Consider the following 19,842-nt stretch of genomic DNA (forward strand, 5'->3'; position numbering starts at 1 on the left):
CATTCAAAGGACACTCTCCTTGCGTGTGCAGGGGCCTAGAGTACACGTGGCGTAGTGTACAGGGCCTGGAGTACACGTGGCGTAGTGTACAGGGTCTAGAGTACACGTGGCGTAGTGTACAGGGCCTAGAGTACACGTGGCGTAGTGTACAGGGCCTGGAGTACACGTGGCGTAGTGTACAGGGTCTAGAGTACACGTGGCGTAGTGTACAGGGCCTAGAGTACACGTGGCGTAGTGTACAGGGCCTAGAGTACACGTGGCGTAGTGTACAGGGCCTGGAGTACACGTGGCGTAGTGTACAGGGTCTAGAGTACACGTGGCGTAGTGTACAGGGTCTAGAGTACACGTGGCGTAGTGTACAGGGCCTAGAGTACACGTGGCGTAGTGTACAGGGTCTAGAGTACACGTGGCGTAGTGTACAGGGCCTAGAGTACACGTGGAGTAGTGTACAGTACAGGGCCTGGAGTACACGTGGCGTAGTGTACAGGGCTTGGAGTACACGTGGTGTACAGGGCCTAGAGTACACGTGGCGTAGTGTACAGGGCCTAGAGTACACGTGTAGTGTACAGTACAGGGCCTAGAGTACACGTGGCGTAGTGTACAGGGCATAGAGTACACGTGGTGTAGTGTACAGGGCTTGGAGTACACGTGGTGTACAGGGCCTTGAGTACACGTGGCGTAGTGTACAAGGCCGCTGCGTTGTGTGAATGGCAGCCTTCCCCGGGGCGGCTGTCCCGCCGACGATGATGTGCGCCGTATGCGCGTTGCCGATCGTTTCCAAAAACATCTGCCTCTTGCTGCGCCTGCTGCGGCCCTCGGTGAGATTTGTTTCTGCGCTTCCTGCAAAGTCCCCCGCGGGAAGAACGAGGGCTCAAAAATACCCCACCGCCCCGCGCCTGCACGAGTGCGTTGCTCTTTGCGGAGCGGTCTCTTCGCGGAAATGTTTCATCGTCTGGCTGGTCACGACGTGGAAACGCGCACCAGTCTGTCCGCGTTAGAATAAGAACAGCCCGATGTCCATGCGTTGGTGCGTTTCCGGCATTGTGTTCACGAGCTCAGTATCGTAGCACTTGCGTCGGTTCCTGACTCGGGTGCCTTTTTCTGCGTGGAGTTTGTATGTATGTGTGTCCCCCCCGTTCGGCATGGAGCATGGGTCGTCTCCGGCTTGTTTTCTCCCATCAGCACGGAGCGTGGGTCGTCTCCGGCTTGTTTTCTCCCATCAGCACGGAGCGTGGGTTGTCTCCGGCTTGTTTTCTCCCATCAGCACGGAGCGTGGGTTGTCTCCGGCTTGTTTTCTACCATCAGCACGGAGCGTGGGTCGTCTCCGGCTTGTTTTCTCCCATCAGCACGGAGCGTGGGTCGTCTCCGGCTTGTTTTCTCCCATCAGCACGGAGCGTGGGTCGTCTCCGGCTTGTTTTCTCCCATCAGCACGGAGCGTGGGTTGTCTCCGGCTTGTTTTCTCCCATCAGCACGGAGCGTGGGTTGTCTCCGGCTTGTTTTCTCCCATCAGCACGGAGCGTGGGTCGTCTCCGGCTTGTTTTCTCCCATCAGCACGGAGCGTGGGTCGTCTCCGGCTTGTTTTCTCCCATCAGCACGGAGCGTGGGTCGTCTCCGGCTTGTTTTCTCCCATCAGCACGGAGCGTGGTTTGTCTCCGGCTTGTTTTCTCCCATCAGCACGGAGCGTGGTTTGTCTCCGGCTTGTTTTCTCCCATCAGCATGGAGTGTGGTTTGTCTCCGGCTTGTTTTCTCCCATCAGCACGGAGCATGGGTTGTCTCCGGCTTGTTTTCTCCCATCAGCACGGAGCGTGGTTTGTCTCCGGCTTGTTTTCTCCCATCAGCACGGAGCATGGGTTGTCTCCGGCTTGTTTTCTCCCATCAGCATGGAGCGTGGTTTGTCTCCGGCTTGTTTTCTCCCATCAGCACGGAGCATGGGTTGTCTCCGGCTTGTTTTCTCCCATCAGCATGGAGCGTGGTTTGTCTCCGGCTTGTTTTCTCCCATCAGCACAAATAATGAAAAATAGTCTAAGGTGGCTCTCTTGGGTAAATTAGCTCATGCTAAAATGGTCATCATCAGCCGTTATATTTCCACTGCCAAATGCCTCCCCAAGCCACCGTCATCTTTCACGATCCCGCGATGTGACAATCCCGATCCCATCGCTCCATCTCCATGAGCGCGTAACCCCCTCTCGCGTGTTCCCTCCCTTGACTGCTGCTCGTTTGTTATCTCGCCTATCGGTCATCATCCCTACTGGCGACGCGCCCTTCCCGGGCCCACTTAACCCTTACCAAGAGTCTCAATGATGACCTTTAACCCGCATGTGGTCTCTTATCCATGCCTTCATCTTTCTGTTTCGGTGTAAACCCAATCACCTTCCTGTCCATGCTTCTTGGCGCACTTGTCATCTTTTGTTCCATGGTCTCCTTCGGTGTCCGTGTCACAGCAGGTGATACGCGACGATTAAAATCATTCACCTTTAAACATTGGTGCGCCGCTTTACATGTATGTATCGGTACGTATGCGAGTCAGTGCGAGGGAGTTGTTGCTCTTTTAACTCGTCGCATGATTTGTGGTCTCCTATCGCTGGTGACGTCTCTGAAGCTGAAAAAACCCAAAAGGTCATTTTAAAAGTGACACAGAACACCCCGTCTCAAAATCAGTAGTGTCAGGACGGCCTCTGCCTCTGACCCACGCTGCTGACCCCTGATGTGATTCGATTTTTTTATTACTTTTTTTGTTCTTGAGCCTCATTTTTAAATTCCGTTAATGGTGCCGTGGGTTCCCGCTGGCAAGGGCTGCTGCACGATGGCGAGCTTTGCGCCTCCAGTTCTCCCCGTGTCTCTGGGTAGATTCATCACCTTACTGCCAGACAGCACTCGCTCTTGCAGCTGCAAAGGTCATATTTCCACGTTGCTTTCCCGTGCGATTTTCTCATGAAGGACTGTCCTGAAGTCCGTGCGGACGTCGCGTGAAATCCGGCCGCGTGGCGTTCGTGAAGAGACGGCTCGAATCGCAATGACGGGAATCTTGCGGGTGCAAGTGCTGTTCATGGGTCAACTTGGGGACCATGGTTCCTCCCATGTTGATAAATTAGGTACCACTAGAGGTGGCCGGGTGGCCTGGGATCAGAGCGCTCAGTTAGCACTGTCAAGCACCTGGGTTCGAATCCAGGCAGTAGCCAGTGATTAAACCAGGTTCTCAAGTGTAACGAGTCGATGTTATCAGCCTGGTTACCAATGACTGCACACACAGGAAAACCCCCAACAATGTTAAATATGGGTCTGTGCTTAATTTAGCTACATTTAAGCTCCAAGAGTTTGGCCGTCGAGTGACAAACATTTCTGTCGGTGGTAAAGCGAGTGGGAAAGTGCTGCCCTCTGCAGCGTGGCACAGATGTCACGTGAAGGCAACTCTTGTCTCGCACGAAGGGCCGCCGCTGGTCCACGAGAGATTCGAGTTGATTCTTCAACCCCGTGGCGCGACACGATCAGGGTTGAAATTTTGGGGAGAAAGATTTTAGTTAAAATGTTGAACGATCCGTAAAGCCCTGAGCCATTATCTCCCCCAGGCTTTCCTCAGCTGCATCAGAAGCTTCTCAACAGATTTGACAGGGACGTGCTGGAGGAGCTGGAATGGGCCGAGAAATTCTACTTGAAGGTGAGGGCACCACCTCCTGTTCTCCTACAGGGGACCTGGGGACACCGGTCATCTGGCTCGTAATCACGGCCTGATGTAGGCATCTTTATCGGGTTCGAGCCCAGTGGCCACCCTGGTTAATACCTTAAATGCCACGCACCTTCTGCTTCACGATGAACGTTAAAGATTTTGTGACGTTATCCGAAAACGGGGTAGGCTTTGTGTGCCGCTGCCACGGTCCATATTTTCCAACTTTGAAAAATTGCAAATTACTTCATTGGGTAAAGTCAATTAGTAGCATCGCACCCTCCTCGCAGACTATACCCATCTGTCAAACACAGTTCCTTCGTGGTGGCCTCGTGCTATAATGGCACAAATACAAAACGATAACCAAATGTATATTCTTGGTTCTTTCGGTAAAGTCGCATAGAAGGGAAACAATAAAATAATAAAAATATAAAAAATAAAATTCTCACGACGTTTCGACTGCAACACAAGCAATCATCATGAGGTGTGAAAAACACGGCAAGAAAAAATTATTGCTGTATTGTTTTATATCTTTTATGATTTTATTGTTTCCCTTCTACGTGACTTTACCGAAAGAACCAAGAATATGAATCCCTGCAGTCACGAAAGCTTTAAATCAAAAGATAACCAAATTGTTATTATCGGGGTACGTGCTCACGTGTGAGCGAGAGCGGCCTCTAGTTTGATTATCCTGACAGCCCAAGGCAATTCCTCTGTAATTAAACATTATTCTTCGCCACATTCTCATTCGTTGCCATGCCAATGACAGTCAGCCACACGGTGACGTTGCCGCCACGAGGGTCACGGAAGAGGCGGGGGTGGAGGAGGATAACGCGGGAGGAGGTGATGTCAGGTTTGCGAGTCAGAGGCCGTGTTCGTCAGAGGCGTGGACGAGGGCCAAGGGGAAGAGGGGCTTCCAGCCCGATGTGTACAGGTCCGTGATCCAAAAGGAATGGCCGTGCCCGTCACACCACATCCAGTATACCTCTCATTGTGTCTGCGGCTGCGAGTAACGTACCACCATCTCCAGTCCACCAGCGTTCCTGTAATATATTCAGTCAGAAGTGAGCCCTGGTGGCAAGTGCCATTTTACAGGCATGTCTCGTGTCTGCGTAGGACTCCACCGTTGTACTGTACCGTGCAGCTCCACCATTCTCACCGTGAAAGAGGAGCCGGCTTGTCGTCCGACGTTTCGCTCCGCGTGCCGCGGCTCAGGTTGTCGGACATGCCGAACGACAAACTGGACAACGCGTCGGGGAGCCACGCTCATTCTTATTCACGGGCTTCCCCCCCTGGGCCCCCCGCCACAGCGGCTTCGGCTGCCCACGGCTGCTGCCCTCTGCCCCTTTATTTAGACTTTACCTGCAGGGCGGTCACGCTTCCCGGCGCGCGATGGCGGCGCTACGATGGCGCGCACGCCTCCGAAGTCGGAGGCAGAAATCATCGCGACCTGGGAGTGGCACCTGGTGCACCGCTGGCCAGATGGCCCCACACTGCTGCCCGTGGGCAAATGGCTTTCGTAAAAATAAATATTCCGTGGCTCATGTCGCGGGGGCCTCTTGCGGGACATTTTTTTGCGATAGATGGCTTTTCCAACCGAGTGCTTTGCTCTCCAAAAATCAATGAAACTCAATAAATGTCTTGCACGAAACAGAGCCGGAGCCCTCCATCTGTCTTAAGCTGGCCAGGGCCCCAAGAGAGAACGGGGAAGGTTAAAAATACACTTTTATTTATTTGTTTTTGTGTGGACTGACAGTGTGTTTTTGTGTCCAACCTTGGGCTCGCAGTTGCTAAAATGACACAGCAGTCCGCTGTGGCACTCTGTGGCACTTTGTGGCAGGTTGGCAGAGCATTCAAAGATGATTCACAGCAAGAAAGCGTTTGGCCGATTTAGAGAGAAATGTTTTGGCCGTTGTGGCTTCCGATTGATTTTCCGCTACTCCGCTCGCACGAGGAAAATCTGTCCGGGAGTTACCGGTTTTCGAACCTAATTATCATCGATCTACGTTCGTGTTTAGGTTGAGGGCCACGTGGTGGTAGTTTTTATTACAAAAATATTGTCATTAACCCTCCAGCACCCGACGGAGATTGTCATGTTCACACAGATAGTATTTCGATTTAAAGCTTTCGTGACTGCAGGGATTCATCTTCTTGGTTCTTTCGGTAAAGTCTCCTCGACAGACCTGTTCTCCACCTGAGGACGGCTGCTTGCGTTGTGGCCGAAACGTCGTGAGAATTATTTAATAATGTTTTATTTGTATTATTTTATTATTTCCATTCTACGTGACTTTACCGAAAGAACCAAGAAGACAGGTAGTATTATTATTTACATGTGACCAACCTCCCCATAAAAATTCTGAACCGATAAAGCTCCTCCTCCTTCTCACCTGGTGGCTTACGACTTCCATGACTGAGCCCTGGTGGGAAGTGCCATTTTCCAGGGATGTCTTGCGTCGTCATAGGGACTCCGCTGCCGTACTGTACCGTGCAGCTCCACCATTCCCACGTGCTGCAACTCATTTCCCAGCACGTGGAGCGAGCTTGTCGGACGCACACCCACGATGTTGCCGCGCCCTCCGTTCTGTGTCTCTGGTGCAGGGCTGGCTGGAGAGGGCACTGGGCGCGTATAATGAGCTGCTCGAGTCGTACCCCTACAGTCCGTGGTGCCACTTCAGGAAGGCGCAGGTGTGACGTGTGGACACAGGCCGCGCCTGCTGCGTGCGTTGGTGTGTGCCTGTACGTGTGGAGTGGGGAGCGTTGGTGTAGCAGTCACCTGCTTGCGTTGGTGTGTGCCTGTCCGTGCGGAGTGGGGAGCGGTGGTGTAGCAGTCGTCTGCGTGCGTTGGTGTGTGCCTGTCCGTGTGGAGTGGGGAGCGGTGGTGTAGCAGTCGCCTGCGTGCGTTGGTGTGTGCCTGTCCGTGCGGAGTGGGGAGCGGTGGTGTAGCAGTCGTCTGCGTGTGTTGGTGTGTGCCTGTCCGTGCGGAGTGGGGAGCGGTGGTGTAGCAGTCGTCTGCGTGTGTTGGTGTGTGCCTGTCCGTGCGGAGTGGGGAGCGGTGGTGTAGCAGTCGTCTGCGTGTGTTGGTGTGTGCCTGTCCGTGCGGAGTGGGGAGCGGTGGTGTAGCAGTCGTCTGCGTGCGTTGGTGTGTGCCTGTACGTGTGGAGTGGGGAGCGTTGGTGTAGCAGTCGTCTGCGTGTGTTGGTGTGTGCCTGTCCGTGCGGAGTGGGGAGCGGTGGTGTAGCAGTCGTCTGCGTGTGTTGGTGTGTGCCTGTCCGTGCGGAGTGGGGAGCGGTGGTGTAGCAGTCGTCTGCGTGTGTTGGTGTGTGCCTGTCCGTGCGGAGTGGGGAGCGGTGGTGTAGCAGTCGTCTGCGTGTGTTGGTGTGTGCCTGTCCGTGCGGAGTGGGGAGCGGTGGTGTAGCAGTCGCCTGCGTGCGTTGGTGTGTGCCTGTCCGTGTGGATTGGGGAGCGGTGGTGTAGCGGTCGTCTGCTTGCGTTGGTGTGTGCCTGTCCGTGTGGATTGGGGAGCGGTGGTGTAGCGGTCGTCTGCGTGCGTTGGTGTGTGCCTGTCCGTGTGGAGTGGGGAGCGGTGGTGTAGCGGTCGCCTGCGTGCGTTGGTGTGTGCCTGTCCGTGTGGAGTGGGGAGCGGTGGTGTAGCGGTCGCCTGCGTGCGTTGGTGTGTGCCTGTACGTGTGGAGTGGGGAGCGGTGGTGCAGCGGTTGGCTCGCTGCGCTTTGAACCCGGCGGTCCGAGTTCGATTCTCGCTGACGGCCAGCACCAGCGACGATGATCTGAACTGGTCTTGGGCCTCCCCTAGGTCGACTCAGCCTCAAATGAGTACCTGGTGCGATGTATAAATATCGCCACTGGAGAAACTAAGGCGGCCGAGCGTGGTGTTGGCCACCCACCCCCTCGTGTGCCGTGCCAGCCTTCAAAGTTGCTCGCTAACAACACTTGCCCCAACCGTCTGTTGAAGGCTACATGGGGGATCTTTGTCTGTGTATTAGTGGGGGGAGCGGTGGCGCTGTGGTTAGCGCACTGCGTTACGAACCTGGTAACCTAAGTTTAATTCCCAGGCACGGCAAATATCTAGCTCGGTCCTGGGTCTGTGTAGGGCGACTCAGCCCTAAATGAGTAGCTGGTGTGGTGTAAAACATCGCCACTGGGGAGACAAAGGCGGCCGGAACGTGGTGCCGCCCCCTCATTTTCCATGTTGGCCTTCATAGTTGCTCACTAACAGCCAGTTCAAGGCTATACGGGGGATCTTTGTATTTATGGTTTATCTTTGTCCTTTTATAATTCTTTGCATGCCAGTTAGAGAGTGTTAGAAAGTAGGCTTGCTAAACTTTCACCGGTAACCATTTAAAACTGATTACTACATCCGAGAGCCAGAAGCGGCAATCATTTCCCGTGGAATTTAGGTTAAAATGTAAAGTTTTATTGCACGAGAAATTTCTACCTGCGCGCGTGTGTGGCAAACCGGTACCCTTTTTGTTTTTATTTAGTTACGGGTAATGCAGACGAGATGATTATACTGATGCTACTGCGCAGCAGATGTCGGCCGTGGCTCTGCGAGGGAGGGCAGGCCACGGGACACCGAGGGGGCTCCTGTAATCACGAGGTTTTTTCATTTCACCGGACTTTTCATTTAACCGGACTTCAATCGTCAAAGTCCCCCGACAGCAACTAAACCTCACGCCTTACTCACGTTTCGTTCGCATGAGATCATCTTTACGACAGCCGTCACGCCCCCCCACCCCCGTTACGAACAGACCCACAGAAAGCGTCAACACAACGGCGCTGTGCTTGTGGCCCCCCCAGATTTCCGAGGAGCTGGCCGATCGCCGCGGCTGCGCGTCGCTGGGCAGGGTGGCGACGCGGTTCTACGCCACCGTGGTGGAGATGCCGGAGGTGCCGGCGGGCCTGGTGCGCCCGGCGCTGGAACGGCGCACGGCGCTGCTCCTGTCGCTCGGTGAGGCACGGCGGTCACGTGACCCGACGGGGGGGCGGCTGGGCCTTCCCTAGGTCGACTCAGCCTCAAATAAGTACCTGGTGCGATGTGTAAACGTCGCCACTAGGGAGACAAAGGCGGCAGGGCGTGGTGCTGGCCACCCACCCCCTTGTGTGTCGTACTGGCTTTCATAGGTGCCCGCTAACAGCACTTGCCCCTACAGTCTGTTTCAGGCTATACGGGGGATCTTTGTCTTTGTTTCCTTCTTAGAAGGTTCAGAATGGCCATGTTTTGAGCCAGTCTGTCCAAAAGCAACGTTTTTTTTCTGCCTGACCGTATGTGCTTTGACAGTCAATATGATGCATGTAATCTGCATTTATTTCTAATCCACGTTTTGCTCTCGCTTGTCTCTTAATTCCGAGCGTGTATCTCTCCGTGCTTATTTGCGAACTATTCACATTTTTTTCCAACGATAAGCAACATACCCTTGTATATTTGCATATACCAAGCACCAATAATGGGTGTAATCAGTGTACGTTACCTGCGATGAGAATTGGATGTGAAACGTGAACACATACATGTATAAAATTTTAAATATAAACTTAACTGTGGACAATATAGTAAACCCAGTGTAGCCTGTGCTCCTTCGACGGAGGAGGAGGAACAGCGACACGACACGAACTCTCTCTCTCTGCTGATGCCCTCTGGTCGTGGCCAGCAGCAGCAGACCTCGACATTGGCATCGAGCTCCAGAACCACACTGCCATCATTCGCAAGAATAAAATAAAACCTTTAAGATAATTAGTATTCTTCTCTGAAGTTGTCGACACCGACTTCGCCAATGTTGCCACAGGCAAAACCTGCGAGGCCCTCTCAACGTTCCGGAGGCTCGTCAAGGTTTTTCCCAAGGACGCCTCGCTGAGGGCGGAACTGAAGAGGATTGCGGATTCCGTGAAGCGGGCGGAGGATCCACCCCAGCCCTGCGCCAGCGAGGTGCTCCACCTGCGATGTTCGCGAGTTATGAAATCCAAGTTTGCGCTCGGGGTTATCCAGACTAGCAGCTGGCGTACTACCTGCTGGGACACAATAATAATTTATTTCTGATAGAGCCGCCCTCCTTGGCAAGTGACTTGCATCGTATCTCATCGCAAACATTTGAAAGGGCACCCCCAGTGGCAGTTGTCCCTGTGTGGCACAAAGGTGACTCGGCACCTGGCGTCCAAGCTAGTAGGGGGGCGATGATTTCTGCTGCGTGTGATCCCAAAATGGAGAAATTTGCGGTGTGATTTTTTGAATTTGCTCATTTGGACCGTGACACTGTCATGCAATGGCCCTACTCGTTTCGGGTCACATCTGTGGATATTTCACATCCTCTGTGAAGCAGACGGTGCATACGTTTACGGTTAGTGTACCGAGTAATAGCCCAGGCAAGCCTGATGTAGTCACGTTTAAAGAGGGAAAGATGCGGTGCTGAGACTCCCATGACCCACAATTCCATGGTGGGTTAATTGACCTCATCCAGCACTGGCTTTACAAAGGGCTGTAAATAAATTGTGAGAAAAAAAAAATCTAAATGGAGTGTTGCATCATGGGGCTGTGAGTGATGGCGACAGCTTGGGGAGTCTTTCATCCATCAGTGCATTGATTATAATCGCAGTTGCTGTTGCTGTGATGCTGCTGTTGCTGCTGATGATGATGAATCTAAATGGTATCATCTTGTGTCTCAACCCGGCTGTGAGTAAAGTTGGCCGGGTGATTCATACCGCGGCACGGATATTCCCCTTTTATTTCTCTCCCCTGCATCACCACGACCTCTCACACCCCATCTCCTACCCCCATCTTCAGCCTAATTTACATGAGCGCATGCGGTAAATAATAACAATAATAACAACAGTAACATAAATGGAGGCAGCGTGACAATATGTGACGCGCTGCGTGGGATTACTAGGTCGGACGAGAAGAGTGACCTGCAGGCATCAGTGGCTGCAGACTTGCCATCTGTGTCACCCTTTCTCCCTCCCTCCCTCTCCACCATCACTCCCTTTCTCTCGCTCGCTCTCTCTCTCGCTCTTCATCACTCCCTCTCTCTCTCCCCGGCTCAATCAGCCAAGCACAGTCCCACCAGCTGGTCCTGTCTGCCACCAGCGATAATGAGCTCAGATATTTTTGCCCCATCGCCACGGGCCGTGTGATTGCTTTCAGCGTAACCGCGATCCGCCCAGCGCAGTCTGCGTCGCGTAAATAATAATCGCGAGGGTGCTGCCGCAGTGGCGGCGGTGTCGTGGTCAGCAATTCACACGCGGGACTTGCGACCCAGCGGTCGCAGGGTCGATTCCATCCCCGCCGGCGCGGCAGTTGAAACGGCGGGGCAGGTTTGTTGAATCCTGGTCTGGCTTAGGTCCATCCAGTCATGTGAATGAGGTTCAGGGCAGCGAGTCGGGCCGGCGGGTCGCGCGTGGGCGAGTTAAAGTGCTGGTTACGACCCCACCTCTACCAAGACGTCCCGCCAGTGTGGAAGAGTAGGCCAAAGTACGCTCTTTAGCGGAGGCCCTTCAGGCGTGGCACGGCGCGAGACATTTCAGGGCTAAATGCGGCGACGATCAATGTCTTTGCATCCTCGCCAGTTCTATTCTTAGCTGCTCCTAGTCCGTGACTCAGTCACCGATTACTTTGAGGAGCGATCAAAGCGGATGACGCATCTCGCGTGTAGCTCAACGATGAAAAAAAAGTTTCAATAGCCACACTTACGTGCGGTTTTACATTATCTCGTTTTATCCGGGCCTTGTCTCCTCTGCCCTCCCCCCTCCATCCCCCCCCACCCCCGATTACCCTGGATAGTGCAGACAATTAGTACCGAATCGGAGAGAGGAAAATAAACTCATGGGGATTAGTCCTGCAGCTAAGCCACGGTTTTGATTTAAAGCTTTCGTGATTGCAGGGATTCATATTCTTGGTTCTTTCGGTAAAGTCACGTAGAAGGGAAATAATAAAATAATATAAAAATAAAACAATACATCTGTGGATTTCACACCTGATGATGATTGCTTGTGGTGCAGTCGAAACGTCGTGAGAATTTATAATATAATTTTATGTAGATATCCACATTTATTTAATATTTTTTTTTGCAGTTTTTATTGAAAATGCAATATTTGATATCTCAAAAAACTGATGTGATAGACAAAAACTGATGCCAGATTTGGAATCAGCAACCCCCAAAATTACATTAAAACCGTTGGAATACCTAATGCCAGAAAAAGTGTGTTGACCAGTGTCATAACCGCCTCCCACTGGATTTGGATGTTTGGCCTCATTTATGGGTGACGTGTTCTTCTTCTTCGCAAGCGCAGCCAGTCTCTCGTTAACCTAATTAGCCAAGCGACCCGATGTGGCAGCAACCGTCACGAACGTGCTGAGAGGCCTTGCTGGATAAAATCATCGTTTTTTAATTGTTATAGGTGGGTGATAATTTACAGCCTGTGATTCAAATCACCTGTAACGCACCCAAATATAGTCAGATCTCAGACGCTAAGCAGGTTTCAGCCTGGATAGCACTTGGATCGGTGACCACTGTGCATGCCAGGTTGCCATAGGTGCCTGCCGGGTAAGCTACATGGTGGGCAGCAGACGGAAATGTAGCATAATGTGATGTTGTACTGTGCTTCTATGGCCCCGCTTTTACCAACCCACTCCGGCCAGTGAGGTGAAACATGGTCAAACGAGCCCCATGACTGGCATGTCTCAGGCATTTGTTGATCGGGCCGTGTCGTGGGTGCATGTTCTCATGCGTGCGTGTATGCGTAGGCGTGTACAAACGTGAGGTAGCGTGCCGATGTGTATCTGTATGTACGTGCTAGCCTGTGTGCAACGAATATCTGAACCAATCCTGGACCTCCCCTAGGTCGACTCAAACATGAGTACCTGGCACAGTGTATAAGGATCAGCTACTGGCGAGACGAAGGTGACCGAGCGTGGTGCCGGCCACCCACCCACCCCCTCGTGTGCTTTGCCGGCTTTGATGGGCGCTCGCTCACAGAACTTTCCCCTACAGGCCGTTAAAGGCGTGCGTGTGTGTGTGCGTGCGTGTGCGTGCGTGTGGTTGTGTTCGTGTGCACCCTTGGCTGCCCTCGCCCATCAGGTGGCGGGAGGATGGCTGGACGTGTGAAGTTGGGGAGATCGTTTGAGGCTTTGCTGTCTCTCCGGGAGGAGAACGCAGCTGTGATGTTTGCTCGCAAGCATTTCCATCGCAAAGCCAAATCCCCGGCCGCTCGTGACCTCTCCACCACTCACGCCCGACCGCGAAGAATCTCTCTCATTGTTCAGAAGGATTTTTTTTATCAACTCTTTCCAACGAAGGTTGCCTTCCTTTAACGGACGCTATTTGCGACACAGGGACACGGTAACTTTTACGATCCAGTACGGACCAGGCTTGAGCACAAAATCGTGTTGCCATCGGACACTTGGAGAGAATATTCGCGCCAGCATCCCAGCGCGGAGGGCCGAGCCGCTGGCCAAGCCGCGTCGTCTCGTCGAGGCCTACGCAGGCTGCTGCTGCCGCTGCTCCACGGTCACCTCAAGGAGGACGCCACCAAACAGCAAATTCCAGCAAAAGCCACGGCGACGCTTTGTGGAAAGAGACCGGAGGCGGAGGACGACTGAAAAAAACGATTGACGAATGGAGTGGAGGAGGCGCTGGGGTGGAGAGGTATGACGTGGAAACACCTGCGATGAGCACGGTTGGCTACTTATGGTGCGAAAGAAGTTCAACTCACATATATACATCTGCAGCGGATAGGACATGATGATGCTTGCCAAGCGTGGAGGACTGCTGCTGCTTCTGGGAGTTCGTGGACCCAGCGGCCTCCATAAAGGAGCTGCATGGGTGGAGGAAGGTGAAGAGGTCGAGGGGAAATATTTTATTTTATCGCCACCCAAGAAGCCGTGATTGAGAAGCCAGCGTCCGCGTGTCTCTCCAGCGAGGCCTGGGGACGCCGCGAGCTACGCTCATCGACGTCGCTTGTCGTACAGGAGATGCCACCGTTGTAGACGACAGACTGGCAGACGACGCAGCGCACACGGACCCGCCGTGCGCGCTGCGTCGCATCGTCACAACATGCGCCGCGAGGGGCCCAGCCCACCCACCCCCCGGTACCACTCTGAGACTCGTTGGTAAAGAGGCACCGCCCCCCCCACCCACCCACCCACCACGGATGCCCTGGGAATGGTCGGTGCTGCCCTGGCTGCCCTGGCTCTCCCTGGGACCCGTTGGTGTTGGGCCCATTTCCCGTTTCTCTGCCCTGACCCCCTCTTCCACCTCCCTTCTACCCCAATGTAGTTCTACGCCTTTGTAGAATGACTTTACATGCACTTGCATTTCAATGGTGATAATATCCTGGTTAAAGCTCTGAGGCAGCGGTGGAAATTCCACATTTCTCTGGTCGGTATGAGTCTGTCCGTGGGATTATGTGCTGTTGACTTCTCCACAGAGTGGTCTTAATGTTATGCACCCAGGAGGGAGGGATGATGGGCTGGGTTGACCCCCCAACCGAGGTTTGAACTCCTGACCTCATTTGCGATTCGCTCGCTCTCCAGCTGAGCCACTCGACCAAGCTGCTTCAGACACTATTATCAATGGAAATCGCTGCTGTACGGTGCAGCTATTGCACCGCTGATTGCCATACGTGAACACAGGTTTGCCTATAGTAGTAGGTGTTTACCCTTTTAAACTGGTGTAGTAACGCTCACGACTCGTTCACACCGGAGTTGGAGGCACACTTGTTTATTTAACACCAACGTTGTGACATACACATTTGAGGGGGTATCGGCCCCCTCACCCGTCTATCTGAGGACACACCTCTCTAGCTAACCCTAGCCTGCCTCTGAGTCCTCCACTAATGGGCTAGGGGAGGCTATCTTGGCCCGACACTGGTCAGTCGGGCCCGGTACCCAGAGTCCAGACCAGCACTGGCTCTGGCCCTGGTACCACGCCACTGGCTCGAGCCTGCGCGGTCCTGATAAGGACGGCGTACCAGGGGGAGTCCAGGGCTCTCTCTAAGACGTCTTCCGTCTTCTCTCCTTTAGCTAAACATCACTCCCGAGCCCTTCGATACATTCCCCTTTTATACCCAACCCCTCCCTGAGGGGTGGGGCCCCGGGGGATCATAACGACCGAATCGACCCCCCAGGGTGTCTGGCGCGGACGTCGCAGAGGGCACCTGCTCGTGCACACATGTAGCCCCGCCTACTGTGTTTGTTTACCATAGGCTGCCATGCATAACGGGCTCTCTCTCTAACACCCCTACATCACTCCCCCCCGCATAGCATGCAGCCGTCCCGGCTGCCAACATACAAAAATTTGACAATAAAGGTGCCTTCACCCCCTGACCGCGCGTGTGCCTCACTATTTTTGAACAATAACAGGAACCAGAACAAGAACGCAACAGCAAGATGAGAAAACAACCCGTCGCACCCCCCCCCGAATAAATACGAATTCCGTAAAAAAAACAGCCTATATACAATCAGCAGGGAACCCACCACGCACACACAACACACGGTGAAGCCAACATATGTACATCCGAGGAGTGGGGAACACACCACCCACACAACATCCAATGAACACAACAGCTATGTACACATTTTCCGGCCTCACAACAGTTTGCGCATTTTAGCGCGCGTCCTTGCAGCGGGCCCCTCACACGGGGTAACCGCGCGTGGCGGACCATCAGGTGGCAATTGTCCGTCTTGGGGTGAGCATTCATCCGACTCCGCGTGACCCTCGGTATCCGCAGGAGGGGTGATCGGGCGTGAGCCCGTCACTCCTGATGCACCTGAAGGTGGCACAGCCGGCAAGGCATTAGGTGAGAGCGACGGAGACGGACCCAGCGAGTCGGCCGACCCCCCACATGCTTGGCCACGCGCGTGTGAAGTGTGATTGTGTACCGCAGAGAAGGGTTTTAACCTAGAGGGGTGCACGAACCATCGCCGCTTCCCCCACTTGATGCGCACGCACTGCGGTCGTAACACCTCCACCACTTCCACAGGGCCCCGCCACGGCCGCACCAGTTTAGAGGAGGTTGCCAGTGGCACCTGGGGGCAGTGCAGCCATGCCTTGTCCCCCGGCTTCCACTGCAGCATGTGCGCTCGACTCAATCTGAGGCGCTCATTCGCCTTCTGACGGAGGTCAGAGTTTTGCATTGCAGCATCCCGTGCCTCGGTCAATTTGTCCAGATTAAATTTAACGTGGTCAGCCAGATTAGTTTTTCCCTGCGGCACGGGGATCTGCAACTGGGCACGAACAGGCGGGTCTGGTTCTCGGCCGTACATGAGGTAAAAGGGAGAAAACCCCGTAGCTGCATGGGGTGCCATCCGGTACGCCGCCAAGACCCCCTGAATTTGTAGGTCCCAATCCGTTTGCGAGTCCGAAACTTGTTGTGATAACATGGACGTGATGGTGCGATGCAACCGTTCGACCATCCCGTCAGTTTGTGGGTGATATGGGGAGGTCCGAATTTTCTTTGTGCCCAGGAGATCACAGACTTGTCTGAGTAGTTTACCGGAAAAATTTCTGCCCTGGTCGGTCAGCAGCCTCTCCGGAGCACCTTTGTCCAGGACATAACCCTGAACAAAGGCCTCCACGATGGCTGCTGCCGACTGGTTGGCCAGAGGCCAGGCCATAGGCCAGCGTGTAAAATACTCGACACCAGTCAACAAATATCTATTCCCCCTGGGGGTGGCGGGGAATGGTCCCAAAATGTCAAGAGCGACCAGCTCGTTTATCCTGGACACTTTGATCGATTGCAAGGGCGGGTTAGACTCCCGTGCCGGCGGTTTGCGTTGTGCACATCGAGGGCATGATCCCAACAAATCCCCAACATCCCTCGTCATGCCAGGCCAATAAAAATCAAGTTGCAGCAAGGCGAGAGTCTTTTGGGTCCCCAGGTGTAGGAGGCGCTCATGAGCGGCCCATACCACCCTGCCCCGCAACCCAGTAGGGACCACCAGCCGATGTCGACGCGACTTCCCGTCCCAATGCATCAGCAGGCCTTGGCACATTTCCCATGCGTCGGAACCACCTCTTTTTCCCCCCGCCGCACCGCCAACGCGACGTCGCCACCCGAGGAGGGAGACATCCTCCATCTGGAGGCGCCCCCAGTCAATGACGGGCAACCCCAACAGGGAATCTTTGCCCTGTTGTTCGATCGAATTAGTAACTACTGTATCATCGTCATTGGCGGCCGCCAAGACAGGAACCGATGTGTCCCCTGGAGGTCTGCAACGTCCAGACCCCAGGAGGCATGCACACTCGGAGGTGGTTGGCAAGCGCGACAGAGCGTCCGCGTTGGTGTGGCGAACGCCCTTACGGTATGTGGTTTGGAAATCGTAATCCTGGAGGACCTCCAACCATCGGGACAATTGTCCCGATGGCTGTTGAACCCTCAGGGCGTACTGCAGTGCCGCATGATCTGTGCGGACGGTGAAATGCCGACCGTACAGATATGGGCGATACTGTTGGATGAAATGGACAATTGCCAACAGTTCCCTACGGGTGACACAATATCGTTGCTCCGCTGGAGACAACACCCGACTGCCGTACGCAACCACACGTTCCACGCCGTCAACCACCTGGGAGAGCACGCCCCCAATACCCGTGTTGCTCGCATCGGTGTCGAGCAAGAATGGTTTAGAAAAATCAGGGTAAATCAGGGGAGGAGCGTTTACCAAAGCGTCCCGAAGGGAGCAAAAAGCAGCTTCCTCCTCCTGACCCCAGCAGAACCGAACCCCTTTTGATGTTAAAGCGTGTAGGGGTTTTGCTATAGTCGCAAAATTAGCGACGAAGCGTCTATAATACGACGCAAACCCAATAAAACTCCTAACCTCTCCCACTGAGGTGGGAGTCGGCCAGGAGCTTACACACTGCGTTTTGGCGGGATCGGTAGAAATACCTGAGCGTCCCACGATGTGCCCCAAATAACGCACCGACTCGCGTAACAAATGGCATTTTTGGGGCTTAAATTTCAAATTAGCAGCCCGCATCTTTAGGAAAACCGCCCGCAACCTCTGGAGATGTTCATCAAAAGTTTTGCCAAAGACAATAACGTCATCCAAATAAATCAGGCACGACTCCCATTGCAATCCAGCCAAAACCAATTCCATCAACCGCTGGAAAGTTGCCGGCGCTGAGTGTAAGCCCATCGGCAACCGGTTGAATTGAAACAGGCCGTGCGGAGTACGGAAAGCAGTTTTAGGCTTTGAATCATCGTCCAGAGGAAGCTGCCAGAATCCCGAAAGTAAGTCCAATGTGGAGAAGAATCGCGCTCCCGCCAAGGCGTCAAGCGATTCGTCCATCCGTGGGAGCGGGTATGCGTCGGCAACCGTAATTTTATTAAGGCGCCGAAAGTCAACGCAAAACCGCAACGAACCGTCCTGCTTCTTAACCAGGACGATCGGCGCTCCCCAAGGGCTGTTGGAGGGAGAAATGATGTCGGCGGCTAGCATGTCATCAACAGCCGATTTGACATGGTCCTTTTCGGCGGGACTCAACCGAAAAGGATTCTGGCGTATTGGCGCGCTGTCACCCGTATCAATATGGTGACGCAGCAGATTAGTGCAGCCCAAATCGTATTTATCCCGACTGAAAACGTCGGAAAATTCCCTTAGTAGTGTCTTAAGACGTTGACGCTCTAAATTTGACAGGTCCGTCGATCCCGCACAAAGCGCCTCGAGCCACCCTTCATCGCTGTCCGAATGTGGTCGCGGTGCAGGGACAGCGCCGACATGACTCGCGACGGGTTCCTCACAGGGCACCGGCGTTGCGTGAGCAAGCACGGTCCCCTGTGGGACCACCACCGTCTGCGAGCCCACATTGAGGACCGCGATGAAGGGTTCTCCTTCCCCTCTCACTATGGTCTGGGCCGGGAGTAAATCAGGTCCACTGACCCCGGCCCTAGACGGTCCCAACAGAACCCCTTGAGCCCCAATGCCCTTAGCGAAGGGCCGCCGAAGTTTCAAAGGAATCAACATTTGCGCCCCCGGAGGAACGCGCACCGTTCTATCTACGAACGCCGGCACCGTCGCGAACGCCGTCCGGCTCGTAGCGGGGGATGGCAGAAACGCCATGCGTCGGCCCGATGGGAGCTCAATGCATCCCTGGTCGATTAATATCCTAATCGGCATTTTGGCCAGGAAGTCCGTCCCCAGCAGGCACGGAACCGCCAGCGAGGAGGAAACAAAAATCGGCCCAGACAATTTAATATCCCCGACACAAATTTGGGCACGAATTTGTCCGATGATGCCAAGTGAACCCCCGTTAGCAGCAAAGAATGGCACGTTAACAGGCATCAAAGGACGGCTTTGGGCAGGGAGAATGTTATAAATCAACTCCGAAATAATGGTCGCCGATGCTCCTGTATCGACCAGGATGCGCACCTCGACCCCATCGATGTGACCCACAACGGCCGACGACCCTGACGACGCGGCTACAACCCGATGGGCCAACACGGACCACTGGCTGGGTTCAATCTGAGTACCCAGAGCGGTGCGTGTTGGTGCCATGGTACGCGATATTGGCCCCCCCTTCGCTGCGGTGTTTGAGTGTGTGACGGGCGTGTGCGTGGGCCAAGCATGAGGGGTGCCGCGACTCGCCGGATTATGATGGTGGAGCTTGTGACGAGGGCCGGCGTCCCGTTGAGGTGTCGTCCTGCGCTGCCCAGGAGAGCGGCACCCCGAGGCGACGTGGCCCCGGATGCCGCAGTTGTAACAGCGTGGAAGCGCTGGTGACGACGATGGATGTTGTAGACGGCTTGAACCGGCCCGGTCCTCCCGTACTCCCGCTCCATGCTGCCGTTGATGGTCGATGGCGCAAACCTCTTCCGCCGGGAGGGTGGCTGCAGCGACGGCACGCCCGCTCGCCGCCTTGCTGGCCTTCCGTCGTTGAGAGGACAGGTTTGCGTGGAGAAGACGGGCCGCTTGGAGGGAGCACATCTCTGCATCGTCCTGTGCGACAATGACGATGTCTAAGTCGTCCGCCAGCAAAAGTATCTTCTCTGTCACCATGGCGTCGACACCCTCGTCATCCATTCGTGGAAAGGCCTCCTTCGCCAGTGCCAGGAGGCTTGTGCGGTACGCCAGGGGCGACTCCTTCGTCCCCTGCTGGCGATCGTAAAAGAGTTGGCGACAGTCCGATGGTGGACCATATACCGCCGACAGCACCTGCATCGCCTTCCGCAGCGTGGAGCGCCTC

At 54.4% G+C, this 19,842-nt stretch overlaps 1 protein-coding gene across 7 annotated transcripts in view; it reads left to right on the forward strand.

The window, feature by feature from the left end:
- LOC144938564 (uncharacterized) overlaps nucleotides 1–14,355 on the forward strand; it is a 73,060-nt gene extending 58,705 nt beyond the window's left edge. For 2 of the 7 annotated variants that reach the window (XM_078866503.1, XM_078866504.1), the window contains 5 exons: nucleotides 3,567–3,655; nucleotides 6,260–6,346; nucleotides 8,477–8,627; nucleotides 9,460–9,599; nucleotides 12,742–14,355. In XM_078866503.1, coding sequence (XP_078722629.1) covers nucleotides 3,567–3,655; nucleotides 6,260–6,346; nucleotides 8,477–8,627; nucleotides 9,460–9,599; nucleotides 12,742–12,768 — 494 coding nt within the window. In that variant the 3' untranslated portion in view covers nucleotides 12,769–14,355. Of the gene's footprint in view, nucleotides 1–3,566; nucleotides 3,656–4,430; nucleotides 4,873–6,259; nucleotides 6,347–8,476; nucleotides 8,628–9,459; nucleotides 9,600–12,741 lie in introns of those variants that run through there. The other 5 variants (XM_078866505.1, XM_078866508.1, XM_078866506.1 and 2 more) reach the window with 4 other exon arrangements.
- The last annotated feature ends 5,487 nt before the right edge of the window (nucleotides 14,356–19,842 follow it).

Source organism: Lampetra fluviatilis, chromosome 22, assembly GCF_964198595.1.
Source record: "Lampetra fluviatilis chromosome 22, kcLamFluv1.1, whole genome shotgun sequence".
Lineage (NCBI taxonomy): Eukaryota > Metazoa > Chordata > Hyperoartia > Petromyzontiformes > Petromyzontidae > Lampetra > Lampetra fluviatilis.